This window comes from Silurus meridionalis, chromosome 28 (assembly GCF_014805685.1).
Source record: "Silurus meridionalis isolate SWU-2019-XX chromosome 28, ASM1480568v1, whole genome shotgun sequence".
Classification (NCBI taxonomy): Eukaryota; Metazoa; Chordata; class Actinopteri; order Siluriformes; family Siluridae; genus Silurus; species Silurus meridionalis.
In genome coordinates, this window is record NC_060911.1 from 10400953 (window position 1) to 10419772 (window position 18820).

An 18820-nucleotide genomic window follows, 5' to 3' on the forward strand; every position below is an offset into this window, starting at 1 on the left:
TATGCCCCACAGCCTTCTCCTAACGCTATATGCCCTACAGCCTTCTCCTAACACTATATGCCTCACAGCCTACTCCTAACACTATATGCCTCACAGCCTACTCCTAACACTATATGCCTCACAGCCTACTCCTAACACTATATGCCCTACAGATTATCCCATACACCCTACAGCTAAAATTAAGTCATTATACCAAGAAAACTTTTTACTAACAAAGAAAATTGTTGTGATCACAGAAAAACAAGAAAGAAAAAATATTATAATGGATGGCTTCTTGGGACTTCTGTACTTGTTGCTCTTATAGTTCTTTCAATATTCAACTTCAACTGAGATTCTGACCCTGAGCGAGCTCTGAGGGGAAAAGCAGGAGATGTGACGAGTACAGCGGTAGTGTTGACCTGGGTCAGCTCCTCCTCCTTCCGCTCTTCCTTTCTTTTCATTTCTCGATGAAAACGAAATCAAATTTCCCAAAGGGTGTGTGTGTGTGTGTGTGTGTGTGTGTGTGTGTGTGTGTGTGTGTGTGTGTGTGTGTGTGTATATATTCCCCACAACCTCCATTCAGTGAAAGGATGTAATGAGAATATTCCTCTTGGCCGCTGGGCCTGATGGGAGTTGTTGTTTTCCATTTAACACTCTCTGACCTACAATCTGTATCTCAATATCTGTTCACAACACACACACACACACACACACACACACACACACACACACGGTTGTTGACTCTGAGTAGTGATACAATCCCATTCTCTATTCATTCTTGTTTTTTGTTTTTTTTGTTCGCTCTCGTAGTTGTGCATCTCAGAGGAATTTGCTGTCCGGCAAACAATGGAATTGAACACACACACACACACACACACGTGCGCAATAACAATATCCTTCCTTCACCATCACTGACCTTTCATTTTCTTATTCTTGTCCTTTTCATAGTTTGATGGATGGCTCAGTCCTCATATTTAATTGTGTGTGTGTGTGTATGTGTCCTTTTTCTTCCTTTTCTTATTGCCTCCCTTCTTTTTATTTTTTCTTCATTTCTTCCTTCCTTCCTTCCTTCCTTTTCCCACGTCTCATTCTACTTTCCATGCTACCCTTTTTTTTCCTCCTTATATTATAGCTTATATAATTTTTTTTTTCACTTTTCCTTCCTTCTTTTAATTCCTTTGTGCCTGATGTTCCCAATCCCCCTCTCATCCTTTGCTTTGAATACCGCTTTCTTGCTCCCTATCTTTCTGATGTCCGCTTTCATTTTTTTTGTGCTAAATCAGACATGACTCTGTGCGAGATGACGGTCTCTCTTTTCCTCACACACACACACACACACACACACACACAGAAATCGATGAGGGTGAAATTGAAACGGAACGGATTCTTATCGACCGGGAGGTAAGATAGAAGGAGAGTGACGAGTGTGGAAGTGTTTCGCTCGGCAGTTACAAACCTGACATGGAAAGACTGTCAATAACAGGACACGATGATCAATATTCAACCTGCTGCTCCTGAGCTCCCTCATAATAGCAGCATTTGAATTGGCAGAGAATGTTGAGTCTATGAGCAGAGACACTGTGTAACAAAAGTGACTGAGATACGAAAAGTCACCAGTAGAGGTGGTGTAGGGTGCAGGGGATTGGCTGCAGTGGCAGTAGGGCAGTTTGTAGGGTCAAGTTTCTCATGATCTCGACATAACGAGTTGTTTTCCCGTCATCATGACTTCTCGTGATCTTCTCTCACGATCTCGACAAAAAAGGTTTTCTCGTTATTAACAATTATATTTCTTGTGATCTCGACATTAAAAACCACGTTCTAGAAACAGCTTCATCGCAGCATCATGGATAATCACATTCGCTTTTACGTTGATCAGGGACTCACACTGAAATAGCTCTGTCTCTGTGACTGATTGACAACTTACACATAAAGTTTTGTCAATTCCATTGCCAGCCAGCTTGAGGGACCAGGACGTCTGCATGGCTACCGAATGATGCACAAAGATGGTGTTTTGAACGGTTCGTGACTGATCATGAGGAAACGTACGTTATGTCAAAATTGACAAGAAAATCAAGTCGCAATCGCGAGAATAAAACGTTGGTTATGACAAGAAAATTAAGTCGTTATCATAAGACAACGACTTTTATGTCAAGATCACAAGAAAATTAACTCATGATAATGAGAAAACTACTAACTTCTGTTGTGGCAAAAAAGTTATGTAAAAGTTTCAAATTTCTCGTCATGATCATGTCTGAGAATCTAATAGCCTTTGATCGAGTTAGAAAGACAGAACGGAAGAAGGAAGGTAAGGAAGTAGCCGAGGAAGGAAGAAGAGAAGGAATAGGGAGTGAAAAGGTAAGAAAAAGTAGAAGGGAAGTGGAAGATAGGGATAAAGGAAAGAATGTAATTAGGGAAAGAAAGGAAGCAGAAAAAAGCGAAGAAATTGCGAGAAAGAAGTTGATGGAAGATCCGAAACTCCAGTTTGAGTCCGAAATCACTTCAGCGTGAGAAGCTTACAGTAATTTATCGGATCTGGAGCAGAAAGTAATATCATCCAGTGTTCTGTGAAAAGAGAGAGAGAGAGAGAGAGAGACAGAAAGAGAGAGAGAGAAAGAAACTGGGAAAATTGATGTGTGTGTGTGTGTGTGTGTAATGAATTCTTGCAATGTCGAACAGGTCCCTGCTGTGGTCTGAAATCTGTGTGTGTGTAAAGGATTGCTCTGTCAGAAGTGTGTGTGTGTGTGTGTGTGTGTGTGTGTGTGTGTGTGCGCACACATTTGAGTGTGTATATATAACATATTTAGCTCACCCTCAGCAACCACACAGTACAAGGTTATGGGGTATTAGTGTCAAGGACACGTGTGTGTGTGTGTGTGTGTGTGTGTGTGTGTGTGTGTGTGTGTGTGTGTGTGTGTGTGTGTGTGATTAGAGGACTTTTCAAAACACTAAAATGCCACAGACTGAGCTCTGGGGACTTTGGCTTTTTGTGTATGTGTGCGAGTTCCTTAGATTTCACTTCAATGCGATTCTACATTTTATTTAATTGTTTTTTTTCTTCTTTCTCTCCTTCTTTCTCTCTCAACTTTTTCTTTCTCTTCTCTTTTGCAGTAAGCAGTGTTATTGGCGTTTGGATTTCTGGGAGGATGACCTGAGGAGACGCCGTCGCTTGATCAGGAATCCATTCGGGTCGTCTCACACTGAGGCCACACTCAAATCTGCAGCTGAGCGTGGTAAGCACACACACACACAACACACACACACACTGGAGTTTGGTGTTAACAGGTACGTGGTTGTAAAAATGAGTGTTTTGGTCATTATAAAATTTTTATAGAGTTACAAGTCTCAGTAAAAACCTAATTCACGCTAATTTAATTTCCGAGTCAGCCGTTTTCCCCCCGAATCGCTCGCTTTCCCATCATGCATTTCCCATCTAACTTATTCATTTCATTTAGTTAGATGATGATAGTTAATGAATCTGGAAGTGAGCAGTGTTTTTTTTTCTTTTATTGCATGTCAGTGGGTGATGTCACAGGTGAGTAGCTGGGTAGAGTTTGTAGAGCACAAGTCTAGATAATGTTTAGAACTAGTGAGTGTGTGTAACGTGTGTGTGTGTGTGTGTGTGTGTGTGTGTGTGTGTGTGTGTGTGTGTGTGTGTGTGTGTGAGATGGAGGTGGTGGTTCATCACGTTTTAGGGGGAAAGAAAGTTTAAATTTAATGAATATCTGTTTAAAATACTGAATTAATTACAAAGAAATCAAAATATTTAAAAGTGAACTAAATAAATAAAAATTATCTAAGATATAGATGCAAGCAGCAATTACGGGGGCCAAGCAGGCGACAGAGAAAGATCACAAGGTGTTGGCATCAGCACTTGTTTGCAATGACATCATTACAATAACATCTAAAGGGAGTTTTTCCTTGTTACAGTCTTCATGGTTTGCTCATCAGGGATAAATAGACATTGCTTACCTTAAATTCTGTAAAGCTGCTTCGAGACAATGTCCATTGTAAAAAAAAAGTGCTATAGAAATAAGTTTGACTTGACATGTCTTATGCAATGCATCAAACATGTTTGGTAATTTTCATCACACATTTTTTCTGCTGAATTTATAATTAATACATTTTGCCTGGACAGGTAATGCAGTACTTAGAAGTTTCTTGTAGAGAAAGCAAATCTTTTGTGATCATTCAAAATGGCTGACTTTCTGTTTATTCTGAAATCTGTTACATCATAAATCGTGAATCTTCATGAAGATGGTTCAAGATTTTGATGATTCGTTGTTCATTAGCTGTTTTACTTTGTAAATTATTCCTCTTCTTAAATGTTAATTTGGACAGAAATTGGTGGAGATTTTGAGCACCTGATGTTTTCAATTGATATACACAGTTTGGTATGATACAATCCACCAATGCTGAGGCTGAGATATATTTGCAGATTTAAAAAAAGAATAATAATTTTAAAGAAAAAAAATAAATCCGAAATGCTGGAAATCAGCATTATGATAGCTACGTGAGCTCGGGGTGACCCAAAGATTAAAAGGGTTAAAAATGAGTCTGCGGTTTAATAATGAGTCTAATAATGATGCTACAATAATATCAGTAAGAAGTATAAATGCTTTGGTGCTAATGTTTTTGTTTCAAGATGTGAGTTTTCCTAATGAGAGGCGGTTGATTAGCGTACCATTTTTGTGTACTTACCTAGCCTAGCAATCTATCTTACTGTACTAATCTAGCAATCTAACTTACTGTACTAACCCAGTGTCTAACTTACTGTACTAACCTATTGATCTAACTTACTGTACTAATCTAATGCTCTAACTTACTGTACTAATTTAGTGATCTAACTTACTGTTCTAATCTAGTGATCTAACTTACTGTACTAACCCAGTAATCTAACTTACTGTACTAATCTAGTGATCTAACTTACTGTACTAACCTATTGCTCTAACTTACTGTACTAATTTAATGCTCTAACTTACTGTACTAACCCAGTAATCAAACTTACTGTACTAATCTAGTGCTCTAATTTACTGTACTAATCGAGTGCTCTAACTTACTGTACTAACCCCGTGATTTAACTTACTGTACTAACTGAGCGATCTAACTTACTGTACTAACTGAGTGATCTAACTTACTGTACTAATCTAGTGATCTAACTTACTGTACTAACTGAGTGATCTAACTTACTGTACTAATCTAGTGATCTAACTTACTGTACTAACTGAGCGATCTAACTTACTGTACTAACCTATTTATCTAACTTACTCTACTAATCTAGTGATCTAACTTACTGTACTAACCCAGTGATCTAACTCTGTGGTTCCCAACCATTTTTGCGGCACAGACCGGATTAATATCGGACAATATTTTTACGGACCGGTTTAATGTCGGACAATATTTTCACGGACGAAAAACTGGTATTTTGTAAATATAATAATAAGCATGAATCCACTATGTTGTTTTTTGTTCGTTTTGCTAGCTTGGCATTTTTTAGCAATTAGCAATTTAGCGGTAATGTATTATGTGTTAGCGGCCGGAACAGCCCCTTTAAGGAGGTAGCGGATGGAGGTAAGACATGTGACGAGGCATCTTAACATGCATCAAGAGTGAGTCATAGACAGATGTGGCGGAGAGAATCTGATAATAAATAAAACGGAAATAATGTAAGTTATGTATTCTTTTTGAGGGGTCCGGCACCAATTGACCACTGATGTTACTTTTTTCTTTGATGAATTACATTTTTACTGAAATAATTTCACTCTTTCATGCTTCTGTTGTTCTCTTTTTTTTTTTTGCTTACTCTCATTTTCCATTTGTCACTTGTTCATTTGCTGGTATTACATTAAGGCGTTCCTCATGGAGAAATGTTAAGACCATTTTTGGGTTATAAAACACAAATTAAATCCTTATTTTTTTACGTAATAATATTAATATGTAAATAAGTTCATACAGCTTTAAAGATCGACTGGCAAAAATTCTCTCTCTTCTGTATTCTTTTCTCTTTTCCTTTCTTGAACTGACGTTTTCCATTTATTTTTTATTCCCTCTCCTCGACTCTGACAGAGCGCTGAAAAGGGAAACGTACGCGAGTTGCCACGTACAATCATTTATTCCACAATTCCATAAAACAAATATGACGAGGATGATGACCTCAGCCGTCTCTCTCCAACACGTTAAACACGATAAAAGCTTTAATAAGCCTGTATTTAGTGTCAAAAAGAAAGCGTAATTACCGGCTCATTACACACACACACACACACACACACACACACACACACACACACACAGCCGTCAGAGAGATGTCTGCGAGCTACTATACACCGAACGCTGCATGACGTTGATGTGAGTGTGTTAAATGACCCGAAATTAGCAGAGGAAGTCGATTGACAGACTCTCACGTTTTTTTAAACAAAGGTCAAAGGTGAGATCTGGACCTGATTCTTGGGTGATGTGAGAGGGGGAAAAAGTTGTGTGTTAGTGGTAAGAGATATAGGAAAGGGGGAAAAAGGAAAGGAGGAATTCTGAAAAGATACATATGAGGATTAGTTTTTAGCAATTTATAATAATTTTTTTAAATAGTTATATTTTTTTTTATTGTGTTTGGATATAGCTTATATATTATATTAAATTATATTTTATTATATATTTTTTTCTTTTTTTTTTTTTTACTTTTTTGCCTTTTTTATTTTTATTTTATTTTATATTTTCTTCCTGTTTTTTATTTTGAAATGCTTTTTATGTATGTTTGGTTTTTTTATCTTTATTTTATTTTTTTGCCATTCCTTTGCTTTATACCTGTGTTAACACATTTAAACGCCATTGGCTTCTGACTAAAGTGTGGAATTTTTAAACACACACACAATTGTGATCATTCATCGGTAGTGAGGAAACAGCAGTGAGATTTACACCCTGCAGTCTGGACGTTTGTATTTACGCTGGTGCAAATGTCAATTTTTTTCTATGTAGAGGAAATATACAAAGAGTGAAAGATGTGTGTATTCCTGTGATTAAAACTCTCTCTCTCTCTCTCTCTAACACACACACACACACACACACACACACACACACACACACACACAGACTCATGCACAATGTCTTTCTCACGGTTATGCTCTTGTTAAAAACTCATTAGTTAATTCTGACAGTGTAATTGCTCCGGCCTCCAGGTGCATACAAACGAGCTTTCGAGCCATGTGGGGGAAAGAGGAAGTGGATTTAGCGTGTGTATATGTGTGTGTGTGTGTGTGTGTGTGTGTGTGTGTGTGTGTGTGTGTGTGTGTGTGTGCGCGTGCGTGCGTGCACATCGTTGAATGAACAAACCTCTGAGCAAGCTATTTAATGAAAGCCGATGTCTGAATGTGTGCACACACGAGTCGTGTGCCAGGCACTGTGGTAAATCCCACACTGAACAGGAAGTGGGTATTTTCCGGAAGAGTGTGTGCAGTAGTGAGGGAACAGAACAAATGTACTGAAATTTGAAAGGTGCTGCAGAGTCAGCTTTTTCACACAGCCTGTATGTAGACACATGAACCTAAAAGCATCAAAGCTTTCTTACTAAGGGGCAGTTGATTAGTGCACTAATCTAGTGTACTAAACTAGCATGCTAACCTCGCATACTAACCAAGATTGCCAATGTAGTGAGCTATCAAAGTGTACTAACCTACTGAGCTATCATAGTAAGCTACAGTGACCCAGTGTACTAAATAAGTGTTTACTAAACAAGTGTACTAACCTAGTAAGCTAACTGACTTTACTAACCTAGTAAGCTTAGTCAGTGTACTGAGTGTACTACTCTAGTGTACTAACCACGTGTACTGACCTAGTGATCTAACTGACTGTACTTATCTAGTGATCTAACCGACTGTACTTACCTAGTGATCTAACTGACTGTACTTACCTAGTGATCTAACCGACTGTACTTACCTAGTGATCTAACTGACTGTACTTACCTAGTGATCTAACCGACTGTACTTATCTAGTGATCTAACCGACTGTACTTACCTAGTGATCTAATCAACTGTACTTATCTAGTGATCTAACTGACTGTACTTACCTAGTGATCTAACCGACTGTACTTACCTAGTGATCTAACCGACTGTACTTACCTAGTGATCTAACCGACTGTACTTACCTAGTGATCTAACCGACTGTACTTACCTAGTGATCTAACCGACTGTACTTACCTAGTGATCTAACCGACTGCAATTACCTAGTGATCTAACTGACTGTACTTACCTATTGATCTAACCGACTGTACTTACCTAGTGATCTAACCGACTGTACTTACCTATTGATCTAACCGACTGTACTTACCTAGTTATCTAACCGACTGCAATTACCTAGTGATCTAACTGACTGTACCTAGTGATCTAACCGACTGTACTTATCTAGTGATCTAACTGACTGTACTTACCTATTGATCTAACCGACTGTACTTATCTAGTTATCTAACCGACTGTACTTATCTAGTGATCTAACTGACTGTACTTACCTAGTGATCTAGCCGACTATACTTACCTAGTGATCTAACTAACTATACTTACCTAGTGATCTAATCGACTGTACTTACCTAGTGATCTAACCGACTGTACTTACCTAGTGATCTAACCGACTGTACTTACCTAGTGATCTAACTGACTGTACTTATCTAGTGATCTAACTGACTGTACTTATCTAGTGATCTAACCGACTGTACTTACCTAGTGATCTAATCGACTGTACTTATCTAGTGATCTAACCGACTGTACTTACCTAGTGATCTAACCGACTGTACTTACCTAGTGATCTAACTGACTGTACTTACCTAGTGATCTAACTGACTGTACTTACCTAGTGATCTAATCGACTGTACTTATCTAGTGATATAACAGACTGTACTTACCTAGTGATCTAACCGACTGTAATTACCTAGTGATCTAACCGACTGTACTTACCTAGTGATCTAACCGACTGCAATTACCTAGTGATCTAACTGACTGTACTTACCTAGTGATCTAACTGACTGTACTTAGCTATTGATCTAACCGACTGTACTTATCTAGTGATCTAACTGACTGTACTTACCTAGTGATCTAACCGACTGTACTTACCTAGTGATCTAACTGACTGTACTTACCTAGTGATCTAACCGACTGTACTTATCTAGTGATCTAACCGACTGTACTTACCTAGTGATCTAATCAACTGTACTTATCTAGTGATCTAACTGACTGTACTTACCTAGTGATCTAACCGACTGTACTTACCTAGTGATCTAACCGACTGTACTTACCTAGTGATCTAACCGACTGTACTTACCTAGTGATCTAACCGACTGTACTTACCTAGTGATCTAATCGACTCTACTTATCTAGTGATATAACAGACTGTACTTACCTAGTGATCTAACCGACTGTAATTACCTAGTGATCTAACCGACTGTACTTACCTAGTGATCTAACCGACTGCAATTACCTAGTGATCTAACTGACTGTACTTACCTATTGATCTAACCGACTGTACTTATCTAGTGATCTAACTGACTGTACTTACCTATTGATCTAACCGACTGTACTTATCTAGTTATCTAACCGACTGTACTTATCTAGTGATCTAACTGACTGTACTTACCTAGTGATCTAGCCGACTATACTTACCTAGTGATCTAACTAACTATACTTACCTAGTGATCTAATCGACTGTACTTACCTAGTGATCTAACCGACTGTACTTACCTAGTGATCTAACCGACTGTACTTACCTAGTGATCTAACTGACTGTACTTATCTAGTGATCTAACTGACTGTACTTATCTAGTGATCTAACCGACTGTACTTACCTAGTGATCTAATCGACTGTAATTACCTAGTGATCTAACCGACTGTACTTACCTAGTGATCTAACCGACTGTACTTACCTAGTGATCTAACTGACTGTACTTACCTAGTGATCTAACTGACTGTACTTACCTAGTGATCTAATCGACTGTACTTATCTAGTGATATAACAGACTGTACTTACCTAGTGATCTAACCGACTGTAATTACCTAGTGATCTAACCGACTGTACTTACCTAGTGATCTAACCGACTGCAATTACCTAGTGATCTAACTGACTGTACTTACCTAGTGATCTAACTGACTGTACTTAGCTATTGATCTAACCGACTGTACTTATCTAGTGATCTAACTGACTGTACTTACCTATTGATCTAACCGACTGTACTTATCTAGTTATCTAACCGACTGTACTTATCTAGTGATCTAACTGACTGTACTTACCTAGTGATCTAGCCGACTATACTTACCTAGTGATCTAATCGACTGTAATTACCTAGTGATCTAACCGACTGTACTTACCTAGTGATCTAACTAACTATACTTACCTAGTGATCTAATCGACTGTAATTACCTAGTGATCTAACCGACTGTACTTACCTAGTGATCTAACGGACTTTAATTACCTAGTGATCTAACTAACTATACTTACCTAGTGATCTAATCGACTGTACTTACCTAGTGATCTAACCGACTGTACTTACCTAGTGATCTAACCGACTGTACTTACCTAGTGATCTAACTGACTGTACTTACCTAGTGATCTAACCGACTGTACTTACCTAGTGATCTAACCGACTGTACTTATCTAGTGATCTAACGGACTTTAATTACCTAGTGATCTAACCGACTGTAATTACCTATTGATCTAACTAACTGTACTTATCTAGTGATCTAACCGACTTTAATTACCTAGTGATCTAACTGAGCGTACTAACCTAGATTGCTAACTTAATATACTGAGTGTACTAACCTAGTAAGCTAACCAAGTGTACTAATCGAGTGAGCTGAACTAGTGAACTAAATGTATTTTAAAAACGAAGACTTTTCTTTTTAAACCATTTAAAAACATTTACAATTGTAGTCATCGTCCTGCAGCATTGACCACAGTGCTGTTGAGTTCTGGATTTTGATCAGGAGGTTGGAAGGTGAAGTAGTGCAGCTCCACATCACAAGTGAACTCGAGCTCATACCACAGCAACGACTCGTGGATTACAGGATTCAGACTTGTGCATTTGTTGATGCCTTCATTGGGGAAGGAGTCTCCAGTGTCAGTTTCCAAACAGTGAGAACAGGACGTGAACTTAAAGAGGAATAAAGCATCTAGCATGTGCTCACTTCTCTTTAGTAGCTGTTTTTTTTTTATTTTTTATTTCAATTCGCTCAAATCCTATTTCTGCCATAACCCTGGCTCTGCTGTGTTTATTTGTACGTTGTTGTTTTTGTTTTTGTTTTTTTTTGCCACCTCCCCTGAGGTACAGAAGATTTATTTCTGCTCTCCTTCAACTAATTTCCCCACCAGAGAAGAGGAAAATCCCAGCTTCCTGATTAGAATCAGATTATTTAATGTTTAACTCAAGTCTGGCCCATGGAAAAAAAAAAAAAAGTTCTACACACAACTGTTGTGCGTGTTTGGTGTAACGAGTGCACTGCTTTTCGAGCTAAAAACACACACACACACGCGCACACACACAAACACACACACACACACACACACGCCACATTTCAGAATTTTCTGGGGTAAAAAACCCAACTCCTGCAGCTGGTTATAATCTTCTGATTATTCAGCGACCTCTTCAGTCGCTTTTTCTTTTTCTCTTTTTTCTTTAATTGCTCCAAAAAATTCAGATCCTTTTTTTTTTCCTCCGGCGAACTTGAAATAAGACATTCGGCGTGATCTTTGAATAATGCCCGTGCTGCGCTCGACGGAGCGGACCGGCGATGCAAGCACTAATAAATATTATTTTGAGGGTGATTTTTTTTTTTTTCTTCTGCTCTGTGTTTCTGCATCTGGTTCTAATCTGCATATTTCTGAATGCGCCTGTGTTTGAGTGAAAAAGCAGCACATTATACACACACATACAAACACTCACACACGCACATATATACACACACACCCATCTTTATTTAAACGCCTTGTTTAACACTTCAAAACACAGTCAGAAAATTCAACAACAAAATATCTGTCAAACCGTGTGTGCGTGTGTGTGTGTGTGTGTGTGTGTGTGAGAGAGAATGATCTCATTGATTTTTACTCTCAAAAAGCAGACTAGAGATATCATACGTCTGCTGGAAGTTACCTGGATGTCGTTTCTTGTGTCCATTTTGCCGGACAAATCGACAGATCACTAACCTGTGCTGCAGGGTTGCCAGATATTCAGTGATAAAATCAGCTCTGACATTAAAATCTAGATTAAAAATAAATAAACACAAGACTAATTAGTATAAAACGTTTCCGGACCGATTGTGTTATTTAGAGCGAGTGAAAATTCTTCAGTGCAGGTGCAGGATTACATCCAGCTTCCCTGACGTCTTTCATTATTTGCTTAAATTCAAATAAATTCATTTTCACAATCATAAAAGTCTCCCCACCCGACCAAGCAACCATCTGAGATTCTCTCCAGTGTCATACCCAAGAGATACTATAAAAGGTGTATAAACTTACCGCCATCAGATGAATTCGGTAGTGTTTGGAATTGATCCAAAAAGCATCAAGATCACACCAAGGTCATATGCCAGATATGCACGGGTTTGTGCTTTACGAACTTGTAACTTACAGGTACGCTCCGCATACAACATGTCGTTTTCAATCGTTTTTCCCAAAACGAGCAAAACCTGCGTCATTTCCAAATGTTGATTATTTACTTTCCGGATTTTTCAAACCTTACGAGAACGACAGAAAACACAATCGTTTTTAAAAGCCTTTGTTTTCACAGTCTACATCCCAATGTGAAAACAGCAGTGTGGACTAAAGGCCAAAACTAAGAGGAAAATACTTGTTTTCAAGCAAAAGCATATTAGTATGGACATGGCCTTAAATGTGGTTGTTTGTTAAAATATGCTGTTCTATAAAGTCACTAGTGGATGTTATTACTCCTGGTCAGTGGTGTACAATAAGAAAGTGGATGTAATTCGTTACTGTATTCAAGTAGCTTTTTTGTGTATCTGTACTTTACTGAAGTATTTGCATTTGGGGAAACTTTTACTTAAACTTCACTACATAAAACATTTAACATTTTTACTTTTACTAGTTATGAGGATAAAAAGTGAACTGGTCAAACACACAGCAATCCACCAATCAGGGTCGAGCGTGCGCTCTATTTTAAACTTGTTCTGATTGCTGCTTGGTATCTGCTGATCACCAACATACAGTTCAGCATCAATTCAACAACAAGCAGAACATTTAGAGAGGAATAAATGGAGGATGAAATTCAAGCCGAACTCGCCACAGCACCCGTGTCCTTATTTGTGTGATTTTTTTTGAAGTAGTTGAAAAGAAGGTTTTGGGGTTTATGATCATTCTAATAGATATCAATCAGTGTTTGACTCATTTTTATAATTATATATAATAGATTGTTGTGTTGAGTAACAGAGATTTTTCACATAAACTGAGTGGATTAAGTAAAGAGTCTTGTGACAAATTATAATAGGAGCATTACAGCCATAATAAATCATAGTACTTTGGATACTTGAAAACAATTGGAGGCAAATATTTTTTGTACTTTTACTCAAGTGAAAGTTTAAAGGGACAATTTTACTGGAGTCATATTTTACTGAGTGTATCTACTTTAACTCGACTACATGGTTTGTGTACTTCATCCACCACTGCTCCTGGTCACCAAAATAACTGTTATTAGCGGATAGCGCTCCACTTGTTGTCTCAGCACCAAATCTCTCTCTTTTTGCATAAAGTTGCAAATTTTTGAAATTTACTCTCGTCACCACTGGACACGTCGACATCTAGTCAAAGACAATCGGCATGTCTCATGTCGCCCAGAAATCGTCAGCTTTATTAAAAATGCCCATTCTCTGATGGCTGCAAGTTGCTGTTAGTAAGAGGTTTGCCTTATTACGCTGATGAGTGTGTATTGTATTTTAAAATTGTTCCATTCTTGTATGAATTCGGGGAGGTATTATTACAGTATTTCTGTACAGCTAACACCAAATGATCGTGCAGCTCGGAAAGCAGTACGTAGCTCAGGTAGTCAACGTGACACAACTTTCTGTGCTTTTATTGCTGAACTTTATGAATAATAGTTTGAATGGGATTTCGGTGGTCAGTTTGTTTCCCAGTGCATCGTGGGATTCGAGTCCTGTAGGATCCACGTTCTTACATAACGCCATCGTAAACTATCAGTTAGACGATGATTGGGATTTTAAATATTTTTATATATATATATATATATATATATATATATATATATATAGTAGAAATTGGGACTGCTTGTTTTTTTTCTGTCAGAGAGAGAGAGAGATGTGCATGTGGTACATATTAGGAAGCTGGTAGCGATTTCACTGCTGCTAACTGCGAACTCTCCGGGGGAAACATAATTACAGGAAGAGCGTTCTAAATATCATCGCACTTTTCCACCGCCACTCGCTCCCCTCACTGCCTCCTTCCCCTAACGTCTGGGAGACGAAAACTCCCTCAGGTGATGCGTACAGAGACGGAGAGAGAGAGCGAGAAAGAGAGAGAGGTCAAAAGCATCGGCTATTGAGTGGACTATAAAGTGCACACTACGATGCAAGCGAACGAGAAGATCGCATTTCAGGGTTTTTTTTTTTCTTTCCGGATGCAAAATAAGACTTTAGGTGCCACAATCGGAGAGTAAGGGAGCAAAAGTTAAAGGTCACAGTGTTGAGTGTCTTATACCATTGCAAGAATGCACTGCTGAGGAAAGCAAGCAGGATGGTCACATTTCTGTATTTTCTCTAGATAGAAAGTGGTGGAAAGGATGGATCAACAGAAGTTAGGTGTGTGTTTTTTCTGTATGTTTTCCTGACAAATACAGTCTGAAGAAAAAAATATTAGAGATAACTGAAGGTAAAGAGAAAAGTAGATAAAGGTCTTTTTTGTGCTTAAAAGAATTAAAAGAGAAAAATCAAAAATAGAAAATGAAATAAAAAAGATGAAAAATATACGATGAGAGAATAAAGGGAAATTTTGAATGGAATTATTTAATTCGTATATAATTGGACAGAATGAAAAAAACAAGCGTGAGTGATTAGATGAAGGTTTTGAAGAGAGAAGCAAAAAACAGATAGAGACAAGAGGGGACAAAAAAAACCTTTTTTTTTTTTTTTTTTTTTTTAAGGAAAAATAAGTGAAGGAAAACAAGAGATTTTTGTTAAAAGAAGCCAAGAAGCAAAAGTTGTGTGTGCGTGTGTGTTTTTTAATTAAAAAAGATAAAAAAAAGTAAAAAAAAAAAGAAAAAATGCAGAAAATTAGGGAAAAATTATAGGAAGATAAAAGAAGAGAAAAAAGTTAAAGAAAATTGACGGTTATTAAATATAGAAACGTATGTAATGTAACAAAGAATGCACAAAAGATTTGTTTCATTTATTTTCTCTAAAAGTAGCAATAACAATTTTTTTTTAATAAGAAATTGAAGATAAAAATTTAAGAGAACGAAAGAGAATTGTTTGGAAAGAAAAAGAGGAAGAACAGACACTGACAAAGAGGACAGAAAAGAAGTGAAGTATAAAAAGCAAGAACCCATGTTGTTTTAAGCTTATGAGTGTTTGTTAAATTATTATTATTATTATTATTATTAGTGTTTCAAACTTAATTAACTTAATTTACTTAAAAATTTATAATAAAATGATGTTTCCACAAATATTTTCTTCCTGGTTTCATTTTTTTATTTATTTTTTTCCCATAATTCACAATTTCCCAAGAAAAGCGAATGATTTCCACAACCTGAAATTTGAGACGTCAGACTGCTCCTGTATCAAATATATAAATATGAGTATAATAAAGGAAGTTTGTTCATTTCGAGCGTGTTCTCTTTCTCCTCTGAGGAGATGTTCTGTTAGATTAGTGTGCTTGTGGAGATTTTGTGCTCATTCAGCTACAAGGACGTTAGTAAAGTCAAGTACTGACGTCGGTGAGGTGAGGAGGCCTGGGGGGCAGTCAAGTCAAGTCAAGTTTATTTTCATAGCACTTTTCACAACAGACATTGTCTCAAAGCAACTTTACAGAATTTTTAAAGTTAAGGGGAATGTGTGCATTTATCCCTGATGAGCAGCAGACTGTGGCAAGGAAAATCTCTGAGGAAGAAACCTTGAGAGGAACCAGACTCAAAAGGGGAACTCATCCTCATTTGGAAAAATTTCATCAGTGTTCACATTCATCCCAGAAGTGTCGTAAAGGGTTTATAGCTCTATAGGAGGCCACTTAAGATCTTTCACTCCAAACCGTGTAAAGCAGATCTTCATGGAACATGTTCAAGTGAAAGAAAAATTTCATGCTACTGCATTCAAAGACATGGCTAGAAAGGGTGTCCTAATACTTTTGGCCAGGTAGCACATTTTTCTAGACGTGTTGTCAATGAATGTAATTAATAAAGAGTTATTTAAGTATTTATTTATTTATTTTAGATTATTATTAAATATTTAAATAATCAAAATATTACATTTTTTCTGTTCATTTTCAGAATAAAATTTAGCTGTGGAATAGAATGTCATTATTTCAAAGTGAACAAATATTTTAAATGTATAAAATAGTTGTAAGGTAAAAGTAATATGAATATTTTTGCATTTGTTTGCTCAGCTCCAGAGGATGACGTGCTGAAGGGGCAGCAGCTCGGGAAAGACACGGCGAGGAATCAGAGTGCCGAGAGCGAGAGTGTGACGGAGGGAGACGACGACACCATCTCATCTCTGGAGGAGAAAGAGCTGGACAGTCTCACAGGTACGACAAACACACACACATTATGCAAACACCTACACACACAAAATGTGGAAAAGCACACACACACACACACACTCAAACTGCAAACAAATACAACACTGCACAAATCAACGCGCACCACACACACATACACTGGGCAAACTGTATAACCTGTACATATATGCACTGCATAAGCACACACACACGCACACACATTGTGCAAACTGTGTATAAACTGTACATATATGCACTGCATAAGCACACACACACACACACACTGTGCAAACTGTGTATTAACTGTACATATATGCACTGCATAAGCACACACACACACACACACTGTGCAAACACGGATATAGACTGCACAAATGCACACATTACAAACTGCAAGTGCATACAGACACTACACAAACACACTGTGCATATATGCACTGCATACACACACACACACACACACACACACACATATACACACAGACATTACATGAACACAATTATGCACTGATCAAATGCACACACACACACAAACAAAATGTACAAACGCACTTGGCAAACTGTGCATACGCTATGCATTAATGCACTGCATATGTACACTCACACACTGTGCAAACACATAGGCACTGCACAAACGCTCACACTTTGTGCACACACACAGCAGTGTGCGAGTGCACACATGCAAACTGCAAGCGCATACAGACACTCTCTGCACAAACACACACTGCACACACACAAACAAAATGTTCAAACACACACTGGGCAAACAGTCCATACACTGTGCATAGTAGCACTGCATTAGTACACACCTACACACACAAGCACACGTAAAAACTGTGTTTTTCAGTGTATTTGTGATGCAGCTGTGATGTGTGATCAGAAATCCGGTATAGAAAGGATCAGTTCAGATTATTCTCTCTCCTCCCCTGCTTTCCTTACTCCTTCTCTCTTTCTCTCTCTCTCTCTCTCTCTCTCCCTTTCTCATCCTTGATTTCTGATCGGCGCATCCCAAATTTAAGAATTTATATTGTGGGTGGGTGTGAAAGCCGTGTCTCAAATCACAGAGCAATCCTCGAAAAGGAAATAAAAATTGTCCTTAAATATTTAGGATTGATTTGGCAGGTCACGGTAGCTTTACAAGTCGTCAGAAGGGCCGTGTCCCAAATCACATGACCTGGAGGGAATTAATGAGCATATCTGTCCATCTCTGTTAGTGTGACATAATGAGTGCTTTTATTTTGTGCAGTTTAGATAACTGTGTATCAAAACGATAACCTTTGAAAAGCAGGTTATTTGTAAAGAAATGAAAGCGGCACATATACACGAGAGAAATCAGAGCTGCAATGTCTATGATTTTCTTTCTTCGATCATTTGTTGCTTTAAATATTTGAAATTTCCCGTTTTGTTTGAGTGGCAAAAAAAAAAAAAGCAAAGGAGCAAATCGTTTGGATTTAATTTTCTTTAAAGACATTCTCTTCTTTTGTCTGCTGAGCAAATATTTAATTTGTAAACACAGCTTTAAACATAAATTATTTGGTTGGGGTGTGTGTGTGTGTGTACACGCGTGCAAGTGCATCGCCTTAGAAAATACACAAGTCAAAAAAGAAAGGAAAAACTAATAGAATGATTTATATTTAAATTATAGTGTGTAGTTATGAGTGTGTAGTTATAATGAGTGTGTGTTAGGAATAAAAGGAGTGTGTAGTTATAATGAGTGTGTGTTAGGGATTGTAATGAGTGTGTAGTTATAATGAGTGTGTGTTAGGGATTGTAATGAGTGTGTAGTTATAATGAGTGTGTTTTAGGGATTGTAATAAGTGTGTAGTTATAATGAGTGTGTGTTAGGGATTGTAATGAGTGTGTAGTTATAATGAGTGTGTTAGGGATTGTAATGAGTGTGTAGTTATAATGAGTGTGTTAGGATTGTAATGAGTGTGTAGTTATAATGAGTGTGTGTTAGGGATTGTAATGAGTGTGTAGTTATAATGAGTGTGTGTTAGGGATTGTAATGAGTGTGTAGTTATAATGAGTGTGTGTTGGGGATTGTAATGAGTGTGTAGTTATAATGAGTGTGTGTTGGGGATTGTAATGAGTGTGTAGTTATAATGAGTGTGTGTTAGGGATTGTAATGAGTGTGTAG

General features: G+C 37.7%; 1 protein-coding gene across 2 annotated transcripts in view; it reads left to right on the forward strand.

Moving 5' to 3' along the window:
- Positions 1–18820, forward strand: part of lrba (LPS responsive beige-like anchor protein) — a 208705-nt gene that overhangs the window by 108380 nt on the left and 81505 nt on the right. For both annotated transcript variants that reach the window (XM_046843284.1, XM_046843283.1), the window contains 2 exons: positions 3088–3209; positions 16567–16707. In XM_046843284.1, the coding sequence (XP_046699240.1) occupies positions 3088–3209; positions 16567–16707 (263 nt within the window). The remainder of the gene's footprint in view (positions 1–3087; positions 3210–16566; positions 16708–18820) is intronic.